This window comes from Psittacula echo (genome assembly GCF_963264785.1).
Source record: "Psittacula echo genome assembly, chromosome: Z".
NCBI classification, from domain to species: Eukaryota; Metazoa; Chordata; class Aves; order Psittaciformes; family Psittacidae; genus Psittacula; species Psittacula echo.
Window position 1 is genome coordinate 90,521,917 of NC_137742.1, and position 17,440 is coordinate 90,539,356.

The window sequence follows — 17,440 nt, forward strand, 5'->3', positions numbered from 1 at the left end:
ATAAGAAAACTACTCCCCGAAGCTCTTGAAATATAACAACATTTCCCACTTAAAAGTGAGAAAGAACACTGCTTAACTCAGGAAGACAGAAGTAACAGAAACAGACCCACAGAAGGAGGCGGTACACCACAGTGCCAGGAGTAGCCATCAATACAGACTGGGCATGTGCCACAAATCCCCACCAGTGAGACCTCTCCTTGATGCAGGCATTTGATACCTAAAGGTTGTCTGTTAGTGCAGTACAGCATTATGCCACTAAGCCCCTGAAATGGAGCCTGCCTAGGAATGACCTGGGAGTAGTGCCTGGCCCTTATTTTAACTGTGCTTCTGTTAGTGAGGGTGTGATCTCTAGAAAGCCTGAAAGAATCAATTTGTTAAAGGGAAGAAAAACCCTCAAAACAAGCCCAAGATTTCAGTCAAGAACAAAGGATGCACTTTGACTGACTCCAGTCACCTAGATGCAAATCATTTGCTTTCTCTCAAGACCTGAGCAATTCTCTCAAGACCTGAGCAATCAGAATTATCCAGAGCCACAAAAAGGCAAAACAGAAAAGTTACAGTGCAATTAAAATGAAAGCCATGGTATGCAAGTAAAATAAACAGCTCCAAATAGCTTCAGCATGATAGAGCTCAAAATACCTGGTTGATCTTCTGACTCTAAACCAATTCCCTACAGCAGTTACTGGTACCTCTTGTCCCCTGCTGAGTTGAAAGGCAGTCTTCTCTCAGTTATAACAAGCCTGGCTGAAAGCTGCCAAATGCCCCACACTCTACTGTGGAAACACAGCTTCATATTACATAAACATTCCCGGCACTTTTAAAAGCCAAATCACATCCACCTCAGATTTAGACCTCTTGACTCAACACTTGCGTTTCTAATTCTTTCATACCTTTGAAACTTGTACCAATCTCTTGGCTCCTAACTTACATAGCTGGAAAAGTTTCATTGTAGAACAAGGGAAAAAATATCAATACTTGGTTTCTTGCCACATATTAATACTTCCCTGTCCCACACTGCCTAACATAACAGCTTTATGTGAGGATGTGCTCTGCTTAGTGAAGAGCCATGGCAACCTTCCCTGCATTAGTCACAGTGCCTAGTACCGAGTGCTAACCTTTATGGCATGCCAAGGACTACTTGGGAACAAAAGCAGACTTTGCCAGCACAGTGGAGTTCCAGCTACTCTGGCACCAACCATGTTGGCAGGTGCCCTCCAACATCCAAATATCAAGGCACTGTTAATTGCAATTTATCATGCCTTTCCTGTCTGCAAATGTCTGCTGTCCAAGGCAGTATATAAAATATGCCTAGAAATGAGTTATTGCCATGCAAAAAAAGGCAGGAAAAGTCACCTCCCCCAAGAAGGCACACAAGCACCTAGCAACACCTGAACTGCCTATGGGAAAGCTACCTCCCTTTAATCAGCCTTAAAACAGTAAAAAATAAATTGTACCAGATGCCTAAATCTGCTCTAGAGAAGGAAATGAACACTCGAGCTGCTGCAAGGTGGCTGTGTGGTCTTTTAAATAACAATTGAGCAACGCAAAGCTCATTACTGTGACAGGCTGACAGCACTGAAAAGCAGAAGTTTGCCACATCTGCTGGAGTGCATACAGATGAAAATTCGCACTGTTTCTTGCTGGTACCAGAGTATCTTCCTCCTCACAAAGACAGACAACCCTCTAGCTGGATGACAGCATGTTTCAATGCTCATATTTATTAAATCACTCCCTGTATAAGCAAAATCTGCCAGCTACACACAATGTCTGGCAGTTTTATGATGTTTGTAAGTCCACAAGGAAACAGACCAACAGACTCATTGCCCTGCAGGATCCTTTTCCTCCTGCCATGTGATCAGATGGATTTCCAATGTAGAGCGTCAGGTTTATTTCACTTTGAAGGCCCAGGCACTGAAGACCAATGGTTAGGGCAGCTTTCACAAACATCTTTTACACTAAGCAGATTTAACAAAGTGCAACAGTCCATGAAAGTCAATATAAAGATTTGGCAACATGGTAGCTGGTATAATGAATTACTAACAAAAGGATCATAGATGAAGATTTAAAGCAAATGCCTCTTCTTACTACACATTTCAGATCCTATAGAGGATACAAACCTGGAAATAAATCTCACTAATCACCTCATAAGGAGCATCAAGAGTAAGACACTGACTTATGCCAATTCTGCTCCCTCCTGTACCCACTACGATCATTGGGAGCTATATACATGCATCAGAGGACACTATTTGGTCCACAGGTTATTTTTTTACCACAGTGCTTGTCAGTACAGTGAGACTTTTAAATACAGAGGACTTACTTCAAATTTCAGTTGTTTCTTGGAACTTGTGCGTGTGTCACTTTCTTTTTCTACTTTCTTTTCATCTCCAGTGCAAACTCCATCTGTCTTCTCTGGAGGCAAAGCCACTGCGAAAAATGTATTTAAGAAAAAACTTATGAGGAAATGTCAAGCAGTCTTCTATTTGCAAATCTGTCTTTATAAATAGGGTGAAATTGATTTCAGCAAACTTGTATGAGAGGATCATTATACTTGATTTGCTTTTTTGTTCACTACACATCTGGGATAATTTCAGCAGACAATCTACCAACAGCTTTTGGTACACAGCCTCTCTTAAAAACATCACTAGAGTCACAGAAAGTTCAAACACAGTATGATAAGGATATAAATCAGCAGAACTGTTACTGTAAATAAGTTGAATAATTTGCAAAATACTGAAAGTTTGTGACATATTGCAAAACCACATTGCATTCACCAGTAGTGAATGAAGTAATGAAGCTGAAACGAAGTCCTCTTTCTGTTCCAGTTTCCCTCTCCAAATACACACAAACCTTACTACCTTCCAAGAAGGTAACACTACCTGCTAAAAAGATTAAGCTGCATAGTTTCATGTATGTCTGAAAAAGTATATTTCACCTAAGTTTCAAGTCAAAATGTCATGTACTTGCATAATTAAATAGCACTTATACAGAGAATCACTGTTAACATCTATCAGACAACTATCACAACACACAACATGCATCAGATACGTAACAGTAAGATATACTTGTGGATTAAAAGACAAATGCCCAGGAACTTAATAGCCATGCCTTTGGCTCCTGCAGAGGCAGTCAGCCTTGCATATGGTGAAGCTGTATTCCTGAAAAAAATTAATTCTATATGAATTAGTGGTATGAAAATATACACAGATCTTTAAACCCTACCCTCAAACCTTATTTTTTATACATCCACATACCTCTGCCAACAATGTTATGCCCATACCTATACAGCATAGCAGTAATCCTACCTACTCCACAAAAACCAGAAGATATTGTGAGAATGCGGGTATTAAAGTCAGCACTTTTTCCCTTGTACTGCAGCATCTACATTTACCCAAAGTCTTTATTCTAATGTTGCCAGTTCAGTAAAGTCAGATTCCTTTCAAAGAAGGAGACATGATCCCCTCCAGTTCAGGATGACCCATTTCAAACTGGCCCTCCTGGTGTTCAGCGCTGCTAAGGTGTCTCCCAGGCATTCTCCCAGGAAAGCAAGTCACTAGCATGCTAGAAATTAAGACATGATTTTAGCCATTTTTTCAGCATTTTGTTTCACATTTAAAACTGAACAATTACCTTAAAAAAAATTAAAATCTACCCTTACCATAGCTTTATACTCTCAGAAATTCCAAAAGCTAAGGTTTCTGCCACAATATTCATGTTGCCATGCTGCAATATGTGTCACATTTTCTAGTCTTCTGTCTTTGTTTAAATTTAACATTATTGTATTACTTGTTTTGTTTGTTTGCTTTCAAAACTGCGGTATATTATGAAAGATTCTGGATGTACAGTAAAGAAAGGAGGAATGAGCTAGAAATCTTAACCTTTGGAATTTCCTGACTTTGATACTTATTTGCAGACTTGACGTTATACTAATGCCAGCTTCCTAACACAGACATGCAATTTGCATTGTACAAATGCAAGTAGACATGACATTTATGATACACACACTGACACACTGACATACTTGGATTTCTGCTCCAAGCCATGTTAGCATTCCCCACACCAAACATAAGCTAAGCAAGAAGGTCAGCTGAAGGAGGGGAAAGCTTGCTTAATGGCTGTTTCTTCCCTTGTCTTTTTAACCCGGTGTTACTGGACAAGCAGGGGCTGCTTCTGAAGGAGGTTCTGTATAGTGTTTATCAACAAAGTCATGTATTAAAATAAATATTACTTACAATACAGAAATTTGAAGTATATCTGTAGAAGGGCCATTTGCTCTCTACTGGCTTTGTCCATAAATATAATTCCATATTCCTGTAAGTTCAAAGCTAAGATAAAAGACCCCCATAAAACAAGAGATAACATTGTTTGTCTACTTAGTCCAGCCTTGTGTTTTCCTTCTAAAAGCAACAAGAAATTGGAAGGTAACATGCACCTTCACAACAAGGATGGTTTCACTAACAGTGATTCTTCATAACTATTAAATACCCCTAGAGTTTCAGTGGCTTGTTTGTACCAGTGACCGGTTTCTCACATGAACAGTTCTAAGAGGACAGAAACATTTGTATGAGGGGCTTTTGCAACCCCTCACAATCTCTATTCTAGGGAACATGAAATAAATGAAAGGTGGGCTGGTATAACCCCCAGGTTTGTTGAAACAATGGACAACCAATTGAAAATAAAATCCATCCTTTTATCACACATACTTTTAAGTGTATAAAGGTACACCTTGGCCAAAAGACTTCTACAGCGGTCTTTTGTCTCTAAGGGACAGCTCCCCCAGTACATTGGCATGACATGCTTTCATGGCTGAGAGCAATGAGGAGCAGATCCTGCACAAGTCCGGATGATCAGGTAGTGAGGTGGACTGCGAACTGGCTGAAGGAGAGAAGCCAGAGAGTTGTAGTCTATGGGGCGGAGTCTAGTTGGAGGCCTGTATCTAGTGGAGTGCCTCAAGGATCAGTACTGGGACCAGTATTATTTAATATATTCATCAATGATTTAGATGAGGGAATTGAGTGTACTGTCAGCAAGTTCGCTGATGACACTAAGCTGGGAGGAGTGGCTGACACGCCAGAAGGCTGTGCTGCCATCCAGCGAGACCTGGACAGGCTGGAGAGTTGGGCAGGGAGAAACTTGATGAAATATAACAAGGGAAAGTGTAGAGTCCTGCATCTGGGCAGGAACAACCCCAGGTTCCAATATAGGTTGGGGAACGACCTGTTAGAGAGTAGTGTAGGGGAGAGGGACCTGGGGGTCCTAGTGGATGGCAGGATGACCATGAGCCAACACTGTGCCCTTGTGGCCAAGAAGGCCAATGGCATCCTGGGTGTATTAGAAGGGGGCTGGTCAGTAGGTCGAGAGAGGTCCTCCTTCCCCTCTACTCTGCCCTGGTGAGACCGCATCTGGAATATTGTGTCCAGTTCTGGGCCCCTCAGTTCAAGAAGGACAGGGAACTGCTGGAGAGAGTCCAGCGCAGGGCAACTAAGATGATTAAGGGAGTGGAGCATCTCCCTTATGAGGAAAGGCTGAGGGAGCTGGGTCTCTATAGTTTGGAGAAGAGGAGACTGCGGGGGGACCTTATTAGTGTATATAAATATATGAAGGGGGAGTGTCACGAGGATGGAGCCAGGCTCTTCTCAGTGGCAAACAATGATAGGACAAGGGGTAATGGGTATAAACTGGAACACAAGAGGTTCCACTTAAACTTGAGAAGAAACTTCTTCTCAGTGAAGGTGATGGAACACTGGAACAGGCTGCCCAGGGAGGTTGTGGAGTCTCCTTCTCTGGAGACATTCAAAACTCACCTGGACACATTCCTGTGTAACCTTATCTAGGTGTTCCTGCTCTGGCAGGGGGATTGGACTAGATGATCTTGTGAGGTCCCTTCCAATCTCTAACATACTGTGATACTGTGATACTGTGAAGGCGACTGTTCCCTGCTCTTTGTTGGGCTCTACTATCAAAACGAAGCATCTCACAGAGCATTCCCTCTCTTAAACCACCACGCTGCTGCATTGTGCTGAAAGCTGCTGGCATGTGCAAAGAGCATCAGAGTTCCCCAGTCCATGGGGTGCTTCAGAGAGGAACGGCACAGAGTTACCTTCTGGTTTCAGGCACAGCCCTTCCACTGGCATGCTTAATAACCTTTCTGGATGTACAGTTTGTGTGTTCAGATATTAAGCTTTCACTTTAATGTATAATTTATGTAATGGAGGAAAAATGTCCTCTGACAAATTAGTCTTCTCAAAAAACAAGAGTTCAACTATTGGGGAAGGAGGAGATACATCTTGCAGTACACTCCTTCAGAGAGTTTAAATACTGTATGCCAGAAATTATAATCTTTGAGCTTCCCTGACCTTTGATCTGAAGAACTTACTGGCCTTGTTGCTCTGGGGAATTATCCTTTGAAATCAGTTACTCATTTTAGAGCTCACATGAAATGGGAAAATCTGGTGATCTCATCTTGATGTCAAGTTTCATTCAGGAGAGAAAAATGAAATAGAAATGAGGGAAGTTTAGAGGGGAATATGGAGGTATTTAAATAATATTTATGAGTGATCAAATAATGTGTCTGTGCATATATCCTCATGTGCCTTATCCAAACCCAATGAACATTTAAAAATCCATACTGGAGTACGACTGTTTTGTCTGGGAGGGGAAGGGTAAGTGTTTGGTATCTTGTTTCTATACTTAGTTTTGACTGTTAACATGCACTTGATTTCATGAAGGATACAAACACATGGTGAACCTACTTATAAATAAAATGAAAATGTCTGCTTGGGACAGTTAAAACTAGCAGCCTGTAAACAGAGCTCCATCAGTGAGCCGCATGCCAAGGTTCAGATATATTCACAATGTGAACTTCCTTTCTGCTCTGCCAATGATACTAAACTAGACCAGACAAGACAGCTATCTCAAAGGAGTGTGGAGAATTAATAGACTTGTGTTTCCAAAGTCTAGGCCATCAGAAATAGGTCCACATATCATCTGTGCAAAAATGCTTACTTACTCCTCACTCAAATAACAAGCCCTGACAAAGAGAATTCGCTACGTAGACGAATATACAGAGAAAAATATCCCTGTTGTGGGAATCCACAACTGGAGGGGAAAAAAAAGTATATATATATTGCTTCTCATGGGAATAGCCATATGCTTTCAAAAATAATGTTCCCTAACAGAATGTTTCATGAGTTGAAATACTGCATATGTTTTCTTTATGATGTTCTCTTTTCTTGTTCATTATTAATGGTCTTGTATTCACTTCCATAACCTTAAGACACTATAAAAATACGTCTGGACAATATTTGAAATTGGAAGGACAATAAAGGAAAAATATTAACTTGGAAAAATTGTGAAATACCATTCTTTCATGAAAAACAAACTTACTGGCTTAAGTGTACTAGCAGATGTTTCTCTCTAAGATTGTTAATTACTACCACCCAATTGCTCATAACTGAGGTGGGGGAGGAAGAGAAGGGGAGAATGAATATCAGTTTAAAGGTATTAAGACTCATCCCTGAAGAATTAGGTCTTTTCTTCAGGGGTGTATTCAATCCTAAGAAAAGCGGGGAATAATTCCAACTGTTGCTTAGAAATTACCGAAAAATCCCAGAAATGAGGCAAAACTGACTGCTGTGCTATGTGTTATTGAATGAGGGCAGAATACTAAACTTCAGCCAGCCAAACCATTTGTCACTCACCTCCATCCTGCTTCACTCAAGTGGAAAAGTAACTATTTAAACTTTCACCCTCACTCAGATAGCTTGTCATTTCAGATTTCTCAAAGCCTCATTGAAGCAAAGCTCCAAGCTCTTTAACAAACTCTGCCTTCCCAAAGTAAGGACAATTTCACTCTGGTTTTCAGCTGTATTTAACATTTTCGTCAGATGGATTAAGATGATCTTGTGGTCAGAAACAAGAGGATGCAATTCTGATGAATGCTTAGGTCTAAGTTGCAGCTACCAAGTCCAAATCTGCACAGCTGTTAGGAGAACTCAGGCTAAAGATGAACTACTTCAGAGCCTCCTTGGGACGACAGCCATTCTGAAAGGTATGTGATGGATCACAGGGCCTTAACTCAGAAGGCAGAACTATGGGAGAAGCTGTGCAATTACATAGTAATAAATTATGACTGGACATTACCAGTGACTATTATCTTAATATCAGGGTCATTACTGTAATTTTTGAAAGAAAGCAGAGTAAAAGTAAAATAGGAGAATTGACAAAAATGCCACCTATGGAAGTCAGCATCTGGCATACATGAAAACAAACCCTTTGAAGTGAAATATTACTAGCCTTCCCCTCAAATCAGATAGACTGGATTCCACAGCAATTCTTTAAAACTACCACCAGAAAAAAAGGGACAGAATTATCTGTACAGGGGCAAAACCAACAAACCACACACTAGAACCTGAGACTTGTGGGAGAGTAGGATAAAAGGAAAATTAAAAAACACATAGCCATATCAAGACAAGGAGATGAAGTCATAAGCACTTCTGTAACGCTCAAATTGAACTTCAGTAGCAATATTTGACTGGTGGAATTGAGCATCAAAGAGGTGGCCCAACCAAGCTCAGTACTAAAATTCCTACTCACGTCAATGGGCTAGGGGTTTCACTTCCAATTCCCAGGTTTAGCAGATGCAGCAGAACTTAAAATCAGAAACTATGAAGACCAAAGGGATAGAAGTCTCTGATGTCTAAATTATCTGGTTCTGTCAGCATTCTTTTTCATTGCAAATCAGGTTTGACAAACATAACTGACATTCCTCACTGACTGCATGACAACAACAACCACAGAAATAACTATGAAAGTTTAAATTGAGAAGTTGTCCATTAATTAACAATGACTTTCACATTCAGATTTCACTTTTAAGTTCTCCTGGAGGCCATAGATAAAGAAATATCACCACCATTAAGAATACATTTTGATTTTATTGCACAGGGTTGATTGAAGTACATCCTCAATGGAGATAACTTTGTTTGACCAAAGGTCCTCTTTGCTCAAATGAATGTGGCAAATGAATAGGCAGAATATGGCCAGGAAGGGAGTGACATTCCTATTCCACAGGCACCAGAATAAAAGCATAGAAAAACAGGCTCGTCCTGGGTCAGTGCCAGAAGCATGCATTCAACTTTCTCTGGCTGAAAGCTGAAGCTGATGAATTAGACACACCCTTCAAAACAACAAAGATCAAGCTGCCTTCTCTAAAACTTACTGTAGGAAAATTAATTGTTCATTTCAAGTCCAGTGGGACAAGTCAAAACCAATTTAGCAAGAACTGTACTAGTAATGCTTTGTACTAGCCTGGGATGGGTATGTCAACCTGAAAATGTGGAAAGAAGTCACGATCTTCTATTTCACGGTTTCCTGTTGATGGTCACAACACAAATTAAAGGTTCAACTGCACGCCACAGGGTGAAAAAAAGATTCATGATGTGACAGGACCCATTGCCAGGACTTGGCTGGAGGGGGATAGTTAACTGCAGAACAGGGGGTAGTTACTCAGACTGAGGGATAGCTTACAAAAAAACCCCAACAAAAATAAACAAAATGTGTTCTAATCATTCAGTCATCAGATAATAATTCTGAAAAGTTTCCATTAGGACACTATTGGGAATCGGTAGACTGAAATCTACTAAAACACTGGAACACCATTTTCTCTCCTGAATATAAAATAGCCAAACTCACAGGTCTATGCAACACCACCTCCCTTAAAACTTTGATTCCTTTTGCCAAGCTCCATAATTTGGCATATTTAAGCAAAATTATTTCCAAGCCTTGATACAGAATCACAGTTTCTGTCTAGGTTTGGTGTCTATATTTTTCCGGCTGTTGTGGTGGGTGGAAAAATTTTTTACTATCTATCTCCTTACCAAAAAAAGGTTTGCACTAAAGATGCAGATACAAAGGACAATATGGTCTCTCTTTGCTAGCTAGGGTGCAACTCATGCATGCTTAAACACTAAACCTAGATTCCTCACACTCCTTCTAGAGTGAGTTTGCTGAAGTGAGGGAATTTGCTGAATTTTGCCAGATTATGATTCGCTTTTCCAATTAGTTCCCCAACTGACTGTATTTCATCAACAGCAACTGCCAGATTAGATGCCTTACTTGACCATCTTCACCCAATACACTTTGATGCTCAGTTCTCAAGCTTCAAAATACCTTTTGGATGAGGATCAGACAGCACTAAACAGACTTACTAATTAATTAAGCAAAGTTAAATTTTAAACAGTGTTTGTTGTGTTAGCCAAAAGCCTGAACAGAACAGTCTTTTTTTTTTTCCTCATCGGAGATCAAAGAAGATAATTTCTCTCTCCCCTCCTGTCTTAAAAAAAACCAAAGGGGTGGGGGGGAGGAATAGGGACAGGGGGAAGGATCTCCATAAGCTTAGGCCAGAATACTTCAGCATGATACCTGTAGCAGCAAGATTGGTGTTTGATCAGCAAGCATATCAAAGCCACATTAACAGAATGCAATCTGCTATAAACTATCTATATGACTTAACATGGGCAGGTACTTCTTAAGTGAAAACTGTCACTGTCATATGGACCACTTACCACTTTCTAACAGCATTATGTGTCCCTGGAGCTCTGAATGGGTCTGCAAAGTGTTGAATTCTGTTGCCAAACAGTGACAGATGGGGACACCAATTGATCATTTGCAACAATGCAAAAGAAGAAAGACCTCTCTCCTTTGAAGATGGCCATGCACTGATTTTGGTTAGTTACTGGTAACAATTTTGCTTTTTACAAAACCCTTCTCAGTGTAAGTTGCAGATATGCAGGTTCACATTGGATTTTCCGTCTTAAATTTTCTTTACCTCTTTGGATTTTTCCCCCTGAGATTCACAAGAGAAGAAAAAGAGGGAAAAAAAAAACCCATCCACTACATAACCCTTTATTCAAATGAAGGCTGAGTAGGTAATGTTATTAATAATGTAGGCTTTGATATCAACTCACTCCCATCTAACCTAGATGTTCAATGGGAAAATCATGTTTCCACTGCCTTTGCTATGATAACGGGGCCTCTAAAGGCACCTGAACTGTAATACTTATTTCATCAGAACTGCTTCCCATGAGGAGAAATGTCACTCTGACCCTCACAAAGCCAGCCTTTTAGAGAGAGCAGCGCTGTGGACCTGTACTGTAACATCATTTTGGCTGTGATCAATCAGTTCTACATCTGACAACCCTCTCATAGTTAATATTCAGTAGCAAATTCAGTTTTTTCATCCTCAGAGCCCTACATGTTACTCCGAGAAATGGAGGAGAATGGAGATTGATTCACAACACAACTGAAAAGCAACATTGTGATTGACAGTCCAGCACATACAATTTCCCTTTTCATATGGGAGGAAGGAGTGAGGAATGGTACTGAGGTGATACGTTACATACTGCAAAACATGCAGAGGAATAAAATTCATCAAGGCTTGACCCAACCACCTTATTTAAACTAGAGAGCACCCAGGACAGCAACACAGGAAATTATTCCCACAGAACAAATGCAGGTGACTGCTAGCAGTTATTAATAAGTATAGTACAGCCTAAAGACAACAACCAGAGATGAAACCCTCTTGTGCTACTTGCTGCTCAAAATGGAGAAGAGGAAGCATTTTGGAGCACAGTTTGGAGCACATTTACAGAAGGAACCAGCCCTTCCTGTTGCTGTAGAGAGCCCAATGTGCTTTGCAACTCAAGATTCAGCTTCCCTCTCTGAGCTCCCTCTTTGGTGGAAAACCCCGCAGTATTCTCCTAGGCAGTGTCACTGTGGATTTTTGTTTCAATATAGTGTCCTGAAATAGGGAGTCACAGGGCCTGGGCAGCCACCCTGCATAGCCACAGGGCAGAAGAGAGGGTGGGGGGTTAGAGCAGCACCCAGAGAGTCCTGCAGCGGGCACAGGGAGCAGTCTTCATCTGAACGCCCTTTTGCCGAGAATATCCTTCCGCACATGGATGGGGGATGGTCCCACGCTCTGCAAAGGCTCATTAAAATAACAGGACAAGAGTGTGCAGCACCACACTTCAGCCTCATACCTCCAAGTCTGTAGAGGGACTGCAGCTCCCTCCTAGATAAATCTGCGCGCAGAGTTTGGGGCTTCCTTGGCTGCCATCGGACACTCCCCTGCTGGCTAAGCCCAACTCACAACCCCCCTGCCAAGCACAGCAAAGCTCTCTGCTCCTCCAGAGCCTTGTGAAAACTCCTTGGGTAGCACCTCTTGTACTTCTGGGTAATATTTTTTACAACTACTATTCCTTTCCTCTCTTTCTGTTTAAATCCCTTCTGGTACAAAGCTGGGCATATTTCACTGGTGAAAGAACCTGGATTGCTGGATCAGATTTATAAAGTAGGAAAAACCTGATTACTGACATTTTCAATTTTTTTGGTGGGCTGGGGGTTGGGACTTTCCATCCAACAAGAGCAGCTGGACTCCATGCTTTTTCAAGAGCAGAAATGTTGCTTCAGGTTCATTTCCACAACCCCATAGCACTGCATTTTTTATTTGCTTTTACTCACAAACTAGTTGTGGTTACAAAAGAAACCCAAAAACCTCTCTTCCAAACACATGACATTTTATCTTTTTCTCCACAGAAGAATAAGGTTGACTGCTACTTGTGCTTTGAGGTTTGGATATGATTGAGATGAAACATCTGTTAAGAAAAAAGGTGTGTGGACTTTCTTCTGCTAAAAATATCATGCTTCCTTTTTTTTTTTTTTTTCCACCAAACTTGAAACGTGATGAAATTCAACTTTTAAAATATAACCCTGGAGCTACTTGAAACTATGAAAGTCTCCTCAGTATCTGAGGCAAGTCAGAATTTCCACTGTTCAAGCTGGGCTTTTATGAAGAGCAGACTTTAGAAAAAGCTGTAATCTGTCTAGGTAACAAAGGGCACTTGTTCTGCCTGGTGAGGTAAAACGTTGGGTTTCTGTAGCTACTGCAGCAGAAGTGGAGTTGAAGCACACAAAAGCACCCTGACTGATACACACTTTGAATTTGGAACAGCAACTGGCAAAAGCAATATGCTTTTCACTGGAATTGCCACTTTAAGTCTGCAGGTTTGCACTGTGTGTTTGTAAGGTTCAGGGGGATGACAGGTTGTTGTGTCTAAACTATCCAGCCTGAAGGCTCAGGCATCTATCTTTACATCTAGGTATCTGTATAAAACCATGACCCTTAAATTCAGTCCCAGAAACATAAGAACTATTTAATTCTGTCATAAATTGTACCCTCACATGAGACACTCTGGATATGAAATCCCTATGGGCAGAAGAGCCTTACAGTAGCATGCACATGGGATCTCAACAAAAGCCTATTTCAGATTGCTACCGAAAACCCAGTAAAGGGAGCACTCCAAACCTTGGTTGCCTGGCTGTATCAAGATCAAGTCAAACACAAGAGAACTGGTGACTTTAGGAATAGTTGGGAATTGCAGAATATTTTGCCTATTAAATGCAGTATTCAAGGTTTCAAAAAATGAATGTAATGTTCCATTTAAAGACAAGGGATTTGAAACAAGAAGTATATCATCTTCTGAAATAGCAAGGGATAATACTTCTTTCAGTTACAAAAGCACAAAACTGGAACCATTCCATGAACATCAGGATGAGAGTATTATCTGGGCCCAAATGACGGCATGGAAATATGCTTTAGTTTCATATGGATTAAAAAAAGAAATTAAAAAAAAATTAGAAAAAATAGGAAAAAGGGGAAGGGAAGGGAAGGGAAGGGAAGGGAAGGGAAGGGAAGGGAAGGGAAGGGAAGGGAAGGGGAGGTAGAAGAATGGCATTTTGACTCACTTTTCAAAAACATATTTAATAAAGCCTCCATGATCTGTGGTTAAAGCTACAAGAAAAATAACTGGTAATAATCGTTGCTGGGAAATTATTAAAAGTAGAAAAGGACCTTTGTTCTTCAAGTATAATAGATGAAACCACTGGTATTCATCATGTTTCCAGAGAGATTGTATTCAAACTTTTGACTTGTACCCATATTTCATTCTTTGCTCTTGGCGGTAGATGTCCTGGGGCAAAGCTCAAGAACATTTTTATACCACTGCATACAGTAACACAGCTTTATCTCTGTACTATATAGACCACATCAGCTGTCTCTCACAGATATGCCCAAGTCCATCAGTTTTTCAAGGTGTATCTGATGTTAGACCCTGCCTTCCACATTAGTCACTACTGGAGAAGCAGGAGAGGAGGACACACACGAGGACGTGGCAAGCTGTAACCCAGCCACCTTGGGTGGTGTTAGGGGTGTGACGGGCTACCCATGTGGTGGACAGCTAGTGCAGAGCTGTGCACCACCCTGCATTCCTGTGCGCTCAACGTGAGTGTTAATCAGCCTAAGTTAGATGAACAGCTCAGATATGCCTACAAAGGGTACAGTTCCTTCCTTCCCTGAATCACAATCTTGATGGCCCAAGGGAAACACCAATGACCAAGACTGACTTGGTGAGTCCAAACTACTGAGACTCAGCCCTTTCAAACCACACACACAGAGCATAAGCCTTGTATCACTGGCACCCATTTCTCACCCCATCTCAGTCCTGCTACGCGGTAGCTTCCTTCGAGCTTCACTCACTGACATGAGCAACCAGTTGGCTGCCCACAGCCTGCTGCCTAAGTTCTGCCATGATGCTTCACTCAATTTTGGGATGTGAAAGGCAAATGCAAGAGCCCTCCTGCCTTTGATGAGATCTTCCTAAGTCCTTTTGTCCTTTGATTCTCTCACTTCCAACATGTACCCTGATGGTCTGGATCTGACATGCTACAAGAGAAGCACCTTGAGAGCTCTGTAGACACAGGTTTTTCAACAGCTATACCCACTTGTGAATTTTTGCCTCCTAGTAAACTAGCTCATGACTACCCCAGAGCTGAGAGTAAATGAATAGTCTTATTGTTAATTGATTCTTTTTTTAATGATCACTCAGAAAGAGCATTAGCTTCTCTGTGAAAGAAGGAAAAGTTGCCAGTCTTAGGTAGAAAGAGAATGGGAAAACAATATTGTTATAAATACCAAGCATGTATATAACATTATTTAAAGCTTTCCATGTTTCAGGTGTTCACTAAGGATCAACTCGATGTTTTTGAGGTGTTAGTTTTGCTTCCCTTTTCATTACCTTCATTTTCTCATGAAATATTTTTTTATACATCACACACAAATAAATTAACAGTAACATTTGTCTTTCTTTGGCGACCATAAAGAATAGAGACCACTTGTAAGTTTGGAAGGTTTTCTTATGTACAGTGCTCTGAAACTGGCTCTCCATCATATAAGTAAGGGACAGACATGGATGAAGAAAATCCCATGCTCTGCCCTCCTTTTTACTATACTGTTCCTGAACAAAACATGCAAATTGCTTGTGTTCAGAAATAACAGAATTCTAGCAACATAGGATGATCTGTCTACAGAGATCAATGTGAAGCTTTTATTTACAGAAAGGATGATCTTCCCAGTCTAATGCAGAGGATTAACAACTCAGAACAAAACTCTCAAACCATAGACAAAACACACCATCTATCAAAAACTGTGAGGCAGCACTCATAGGAGCTGGTGGGTTCTCAGCTACAGAGAGCAATACCCTAACATGTATGTAATGAGCAGCAGCTCTGCTTGAGGAGGAAAGCTCACCCTCTGAGGTGACATAACAGCCTACTTTTCACTGCCTTTCTGTGCTCTGCTTGCCAACATGGGTGGGAGCTGTTAGACACTGTAAAGGTCCATTTAGAAACACCTGGAGACCACTAACTCATTACACAGAGGCCATGGGCATGGATGGTAACAGTCTTTCATCACTGCTGACCTGGCTGCACTTGAAAAGGCAGCTCTAGAAGTAAAAACTTCTGATCCAAACACCAACCCCCTCAAATGGAACAGCTAATGTTAAGAAACACTTGTACAATTTTACCTTTTTTAATTTTTTTTTTTTTAAGTGCCTTATGCCATAAGATTTTCCTCCCACTCATGGCAAACAGCCTACCTCCTTCTTACAATTTTCCTGGATCTGTGCACGACCGCAGGAAAACTTCTGCTAATCCTACCAGTCTCATGTTCTTTGGTGACTTATTCTAACTGCCAAACTAAGCAGTTTTCTCTTGGCACTCTCCACTGCTCCTTTCCCCCCACCCCATGGGGATACTCCTTCCAGCTCACAGTAACCAGCTTATCAGCATCCAGCCTCAGCAGGGACTAACTGTTTGGCAGATAATGGTGGCTGTGCCAGTGGGTCACCCTGGAGCTGGAGATTTTTTTCAGTTGTTTCATGTCATACTGAGTAGTAGGAAAGGGTACAGCAGAAACCTCTTGGCAGCCAAAAAAATACAGCCATTGAGCAAGTGACCACCAGTCTGAAGTGATCACATAGCACATACTCATGCATCGAAAACCTATGGTAAGTGCACAGGGTTAGCAACAAGTCACTAAAACGCAGAGTTCCCATATAACGTCCCACAAAGCTGACCACAAGAGCACTTTTAAGGTAGAATTTTTAGCACTCTGTTTGCAGTGTCAGTGATTATTAGATATTTGGTTTAATATGACAGAGACAGGACCTTCATTTTCTGCAAAGCACCAAGCCTGTGTCAAGAGTACTAGGCGGGTAATAACAACGGTGCTGAGATAAAGCAGCTTTGCCTGTGTGCAAGATGCAATCTATGTCTTTTCTATAAGTACACTGGAATTTCATGTACATAATATACAGAAAATTATTTAAGCCTTAGAAAAGAAATTAAATAACTCTCATAAGGCATTAACTAGAAAGGACCATGCAGTTTGAAATAACTGCTTTTTATTACCCATTCATAGCTCAGCACAATGCATTAATATATTACAGCTGCGAGATTATCTATGGTAAATATGGTCTCACAGGCAAATAGGTTAGGTAACATTAATTAAAATAATGATTGTTCAAGTTTTCCTTTGCTGACAAGTTTATAAAAAATGTGGGCCCAAGTACCATACCTTGGCAACATTCTGAAAAACAGGATATAATCAGGATATGAAAAACAGATAATAATGTTAAGAATAGAATTAATTGTTTTTCTCTTTTGCTGACTACAGCATGCCTTGCAGGTTTAGAAATTCCATAATGTCTTGTAAATGTGTGAAAATGCTACAAGTAGTTCTCTGACAGATATGATAGATTTTTTTTCAGCAACAACATGTGCTTTGAACTCTGCTGGAGGGCTCTCCAATATTTACAGGCAAGAAGATAACTTGAATAATTTTGTCCTCTCTGATACCAGGCAAAGGAACATCTTACGTCTAGAGATCTGGTTTGGGAAACATAAAAAAAAGGGGTTGTTGATACAGGCCAAGTTCTGATGCTACTTTCAGCAGGACTTTGGATGTCATGTTCAGATATCATGTTCAGACCTTCCACTGGGAAGGTTTAGATCGTCTCCAGTCTTCTGTTGAGAGAATAATAATCAA

At 40.8% G+C, this 17,440-nt stretch overlaps 1 protein-coding gene across 1 annotated transcript in view; it reads right to left on the reverse strand.

Annotated features, from left to right (window-relative positions):
* NKD1 (NKD inhibitor of WNT signaling pathway 1) overlaps positions 1-17,440 on the reverse strand; it is a gene marked incomplete at both ends in the record, with an annotated part of 112,210 nt that overhangs the window by 20,923 nt on the left and 73,847 nt on the right. The window contains one exon of the mRNA XM_080638145.1: positions 2,318-2,424. Within this exon, the coding sequence (XP_080494271.1) occupies positions 2,318-2,424 (107 nt within the window). The remainder of the gene's footprint in view (positions 1-2,317; positions 2,425-17,440) is intronic.